Below are 5,905 nucleotides of genomic sequence, written 5' to 3'. Positions count from 1 at the left end.
AGCCACTTTTGAATTCTCTCCACCATGAATTTATTTTTCAGGGAGAAATACTGTAGTTTACAGACAGAGTATACATGGAAGTGGACAAGAGATCACTTACACTTGGTTGCGTGCTGACAATAGCAGATCTACTGAAGAATATGTTCTACAAAGGAGAGACTGCTTTTCCTCTCCCTATAGCCCATAAACAGACCTTAAATACATAGACTAAAAAACATACTCAGGACGGAGAATGAAGTCAACAGCAGAGACAGGCAGATGAAAGTTGTTTCGGAGTCCAGAGTTCAGAATATAGCATCAGCCATGGGGGCAGGCCCCATGGATCCTCCACCAGCCTCTCGGCGTCCGGACTAACTCACACTACAAACTCACAACGCGTCGCGAAGCAAATATAGATCATATAGAAATAGAAAATAGAATAGAAATCGATCGGCTATTTTCAGCAAGTGTAAAATCAGCCATTACGACGGCATCAAGGCCGGCCAAAATACATTTTAGTCTACTAAATCACTTACACTTGGTTGCGACAATAGCAGATCTACAAACTCACAACGCATCGCGAAGCAAATATGGATAATATAGAAATAGAAAAATAGAAAATAGAATAGAAAATCGGCTATTTTCAGCAAGTGTAAAATCAGCCATTACGACGGCATCAAGGCCGGCCAAAATACATTTTAGTCTACTAAATCACTTACACTTGGTTGCGTGCTGAAAATAGCAGATCTACAAACTCACAACGCGTCGTGACGCAAATATAGATAATATAGAAATATAGAAATAGAAAAAAAGAAATCAATCGGCTATTTTCAGCAAGTGTAAAATCAGCCATTACGACGGCATCAAGGCCCGCCAAAATACATTTTAGTCTACTAAATAAACTGTAGATTTAGTCGACTAAAACTAGACTAACACATCCCAGGTGACTAAAACTAACTGAAAACTACAATCAACATTTGCTGCCAAAAACACTGATACATGGCCATCATCTTTCAGTACAGCACCTCCTTCAAAAACAAAAAAATAAGAAGAAACATGACTTCGTCCCTCTGCACAAAGGTGCATGTCACATCATGCATGGGGTAGTTCTTGTTCCGTGTGGTACCGGATGTGACATGCACCTCCGTGCAGAGGGACGAAGCACACCACACACTGAAAACAGGTCTCACGGCGTGGGCCCCCCTCTCTGTGTTGGCTACACATCCTGCATCGTTTGCCAGGGTTTTGCTTCTTTAGAGTGGGGGGAAGCTTTTCCAGGACATGAAGTGTTGGCAGGGGTGCAATGTTGGCTGTTAGCCTGACCCTTGGGTTCCTGTAAGGCGCTCTCCGGGTCTCTCGCTTGGGTGTAGACCACTTCAGGATCACTGAATGTATGAAGCTCTTCATGTCTCCACAGGCACTTTCAGGGTTTTGGATACGGTACAGGATAAAGGCATTGTACATGCTAATCTGAAAGAGGTACATGAGGAATTTTGTAGTCCACTTCGAGGTCTTCCTGGTCCAGGGATAATAGGTGATGTGCTGATCCAGCCGATCCACCCCGTTCGTCCACTGATTATAGTCAACCGCCGACTGAGGCTTTTCGTACACATACTGGGTCCCACCTTTCTGCCACTTTAGCACGTTGACCACAGTGTCCTGGTGGAAGGTCGACACCATCCTCACCACCTTGCTATCCCTCCAAGCAACTGACATCACTTTGCCGGTGGTCATGGCTATTCTGTCGTTGATTTTGAGGGTGGAAAGGCTGGCCTCCTGGATCTCTGGGGGTGGGCCTCTGTTACCCCGAATGGTCCCACAGCTATGGGTCTTCAGTTGGAGGAGGTGCTCACACAAGGACACGCTATTGTAGAAATTGTCCATGTATAAGACATGACCCTTCCCTGCCAAGTCTCCAAGCAGAGTGGTGACGGTGTCCATCAAGGAGTGGTACTCTCCAATGTACGGCTTCAAGTTATGGCAGTACACTGTAGAGGAATCTGCTAGTATATAGGATTTTATCCCATACCGAACCGGCTTCAGCGGGTTGTAAACCCGGAAGGAAAGGCGTCCTTTCCATAGCAACGTACCCTCATCTATGGCGATGTTCTGACCCGGCTCAAACATCTCCCGCCATATCTTCACCAGGTAGTCCAGGATGGGACGGATCTTGAAGATCCGGTCCTCTTTATCCTCCAGGCGATCTGTGTAGTGGAGGAACTTCAAGATGAGTTGGAACCGGTTCCGACCCATCACTTTACCGAAGTACGGCGTGGCCAGTGCTTCGTCTGTTGACCAGTAGTCCGCCAGCTCTGGTTTGTGTATGAGCCCAGTAAGGAAGACTAGACCGAAAAAGTCTTTGAGCTCCTTGAGGTCAAGATCCTTCCATGCATTGATCCTGGATTGGCCCGTTGGTGGCATCGCTGCAATGCTCCACGCTGCATACGCATTTGTCTGGTTCACCATCAGAGTCAGCAACTCATCGGTGAGGAAAAGTTGCAAAAAGTCAGAAGGCTCGACAGACTGCATGGCCGCTGCCTGGCTGCGAGGTCCTGTGGTTCCAGTGAATGGTAATGACTGGGGCTGCAAACCACTTGCATCCAGATGACGCCACTCTGGCTCAATACGTGAAGTCTGGACACGCCGTGGTTTGCCTCGACCTGAAAAAATAGAAATATATAATTACTTACAATAAACATCAGCGCTAGAGGGAAGCGGCCCGAACTTCTAGTACATACACAATACATACTTTGTGAATTGGAGAGGGAAATCTAGTGCTCTCTAGAGCTGTTGCCCCCGCAACCAGACTACGGATAACTGCGGTTGTATATTTACTTGCATATCACACTTACACACAATGTCCATCCAACATTGTGTGTGTGTGTGTGTGTGTGTGTGTGTGTGTGTGTGTGTGTGTGTGTGTGTGTGTGTGTGTGTGTGTGTAAGTGTGATATGCAAGTACATATACAATACATACTTTGTGAATTGGAGAGGGAAATCTAGAGCGCTCTAGAGCTGTTGCCCCCGCAACCAGACTACGGATAAGCGGTTGAAGATGGATGGACATTGTGTGTGTAAGTGTGATATACAGAAAAATGAAAGTACCCCTGCCTGTGCTGCCAACAGCGGCCTCTGGATCAGTGGGCTGGTGAGGTGCAGGCCTTCCTCTTCCCCTTCCCCGACCTAGAATTATAAAGAAATAAATCATTATTTACCATAAACACACACTATTTACATATACAATACAATAAATGCATTTTATTTGTGTGAAGAAATGTAATGTTACCTCTGCCTGCTCTGCCAACAGCAGCATCAGGTGGTTGTGGGGTTGCTTCCCTTGCACTCTTAGCTGAAAACACAGTACAATATATATTTATTATTTAGATAATATAGGATGTGCACACCCAGCTTGAATAACATGCTAAACCCCTTATACCTAAACTTCTTTGCCTTTTTTTTTTTAAACTATTTGAATAGTTCAAATAGCCAATCTACAAGCTCACAATACAATATATCGATGTAAATGGAGCCCACATACATAATTACTTATTACCCCCCACACACACACAAACACGCGCGCGCATTTTGTGTGCAAGTTTGCAGAAATGTAGCTTACCTCTGCCTGTCCTGCCATCAGCACCAACAGCGGCATCTGGTGGCGGGGGAGCTGCATCACGTATCTCGACATCTGAAAATGGCGCATACCATACAATATATATTTTAGTCAGATAACATCAACAATCTAGGGTGATGTGCACTATTTGATATGATTATTTTTTTGCTTGAATGACATCATTCAGACAGTCCCAGACAGTTGCAATTTAGTTAGTTCTGAAAATGAATAAAACAAATCTTGCCTCCAGATTAAAGAGACGACGACTCATCTTCGTATTCTGACGAGCCGTATTGGTCTGACTCGTCAGAAGTCCAGGTAAATTCGTCAGACGAAAATCGCTCTACAAAAAAAAGAAAACAAATCAATATGCATGAATTAGTTAGACACTATCCAGACTAACAACTTACATTTTAGCGATTCAAATAAATATTACATAAATAAATAATTACATAAATAGGTCTGGCCTATACGCTTACCATCGGTAAATCACCGCTCGTCCCTGCCGCTGCGCCGTGCACGCGTCGGTGACCAAGACTGGCCGGAACTCTCGTCTCCAGAATCGATCCCAGACTTGAGAGGAGATCTCAAACTATTGTGCGAGCTGTATGGAGACTCTAGCCGCTGTCTTTCCAACCATGCACGGGTGTGACGGGAACGTAGAGTCGACGCACCCGACACATGAGAAGACTGGGATGATGGGAGGGAAACAGGATGGATCGGATTCGGATGAGAAGACTGACCAGGATCGATCGGAAGAGAAGATTGGGATAACTTGATCGAATGCTGTGGTTCATCTTCCTCTTCATCATTCTCAAACTCAGAACCCGTATCAGCCCTGGGGATGGCACGGACAAATGCATCCAGCGTTGACTGACCACGGCCCGGAGCTAGATGAAGCCTGCGCCCCCCACAGGTACCACTGGCCACGAGCTGTAACGCTTGGAGTTGGAGCTACACTGGGCCCCGGTATGGCATCGTCGCCAGCAGCACCTCCTCCTCCACCACCACCACCCCCGCGGCGGCGTCTCGGGACCTTTCCTCTCCCGGCTGGAATTGGAAAGGCTGGAGCTACACCACTCGGCCCAGGTTTGGACTCGTTGCTAACGCTATGATGATAATCACCTCCTCCTCCTCCACCACCACCGCCACGGCGTCTCGGGACCTTTCCTCGCCCGGCTGGAATTGGAAAGGCTGGAGCTACGGGCCCAGGTTTGGAATCGTCGCTATGATGATCATCATCACCTCCTCCTCCACCACCACCACCGCGACGGCTCGGGACCTTTCCACGCCCCGCAGGACCGTACGATGTACGCTTACGAGCCGACATGACACGCTCAAACTCGGACAAAACAAGGTAACAAACTCAATACAGATCTCTCGCTCTCTCTCTCAAACACGTCTTCACTCTTCACTTCAATACGACCTACTCCCACAAATCGGTGAGAAAATCACACGCCTTTTATATGCCAGTATTTGTTTTGATTGGTTTCCTTTGATTTTTAGGCGTTGTTTAGGCAATCGGTCGCTTGTTTTGCATTACGGGGCAGCTAGACCTCCGGAGCTAAAACACATAAAGTTGTTGTTTTTTTTTTCTTTTGATGTGATGCTGTGCTGATGTCTTGTGTGCAAACATATAGCTTTGATCAGCGTTTTTCCTATCGTTCGTTGGCTTGGGACCTGGGGTCAGAGTGACACAAATAAAATAAATGGAGAGATAAAGTTGTCGATGTTTGTTTTGGTGATCGTGGAATCTGTGGAATGGGTTACCGGAGCCGCCCCCCCCCCCCCCCCCCCCCCCCCCCCCCCCCCCCATTAGACATTATAGAGAAGTGTTGTCCACGCTGATCACACCCCTAATTTTTTCTCTCTAGTGTGAATTATCTGGTGTGTTTTAAGGCTGGATATTTGAGAGAAGTGTTGTCCACACTGATCACATCCATAGGGGTTCTCTCCTGTGTGAATTCTCTGGTGTCTTTTGAGGTCAGACATACAATGGTAGCGTTGTCCACACTGGTCACAGCCATGGTTTTTTGGTTTAGCCAAGCTTCTATGTTCACTTACTGTTGGTAAGACATGAAGGCCAGACTGATGATGCAACACTGGATTGGAAAGGTAAAACAAAATGTAATTTGTTAATAATAATAATAATAGTAATAATGTAAATAATACACAATTTTGCAGTGTATTTCTTAAAATGCACAGCAAAAGTGTAATAATAATAATAAATGAAATATACAATAGCATAAGCTATGTTCATTGCACACCTACTTTAGCCTAGTATATGTGGATATGTAATACTACATTCACTTA

At 45.9% G+C, this 5,905-nt stretch overlaps 1 protein-coding gene across 1 annotated transcript; it reads right to left on the bottom strand.

Annotated features, from left to right (window-relative positions):
• Window positions 1-1,071: 1,071 nt before the first annotated feature.
• On the bottom strand, window positions 1,072-2,508 carry LOC306919431 (piggyBac transposable element-derived protein 4-like; the record flags this gene model as incomplete). The annotated part of the gene is made up of 1 exon (XM_079532215.1): window positions 1,072-2,508. The coding sequence occupies one exon, from the start codon at window positions 2,506-2,508 to the stop codon at window positions 1,072-1,074; it is 1,437 nt and encodes a 478-aa protein (XP_079388341.1).
• Between the last annotated feature and the right edge of the window lie 3,397 nt (window positions 2,509-5,905).

This window comes from Electrona antarctica (assembly GCF_951216825.1).
Source record: "Electrona antarctica genome assembly, contig: scaffold_25, whole genome shotgun sequence".
Taxonomy (NCBI): Eukaryota; Metazoa; Chordata; class Actinopteri; order Myctophiformes; family Myctophidae; genus Electrona; species Electrona antarctica.
The sequence above is the reverse complement of the archived record's forward strand: the minus strand, read 5'-3'. Positions and strand labels throughout refer to the sequence as shown.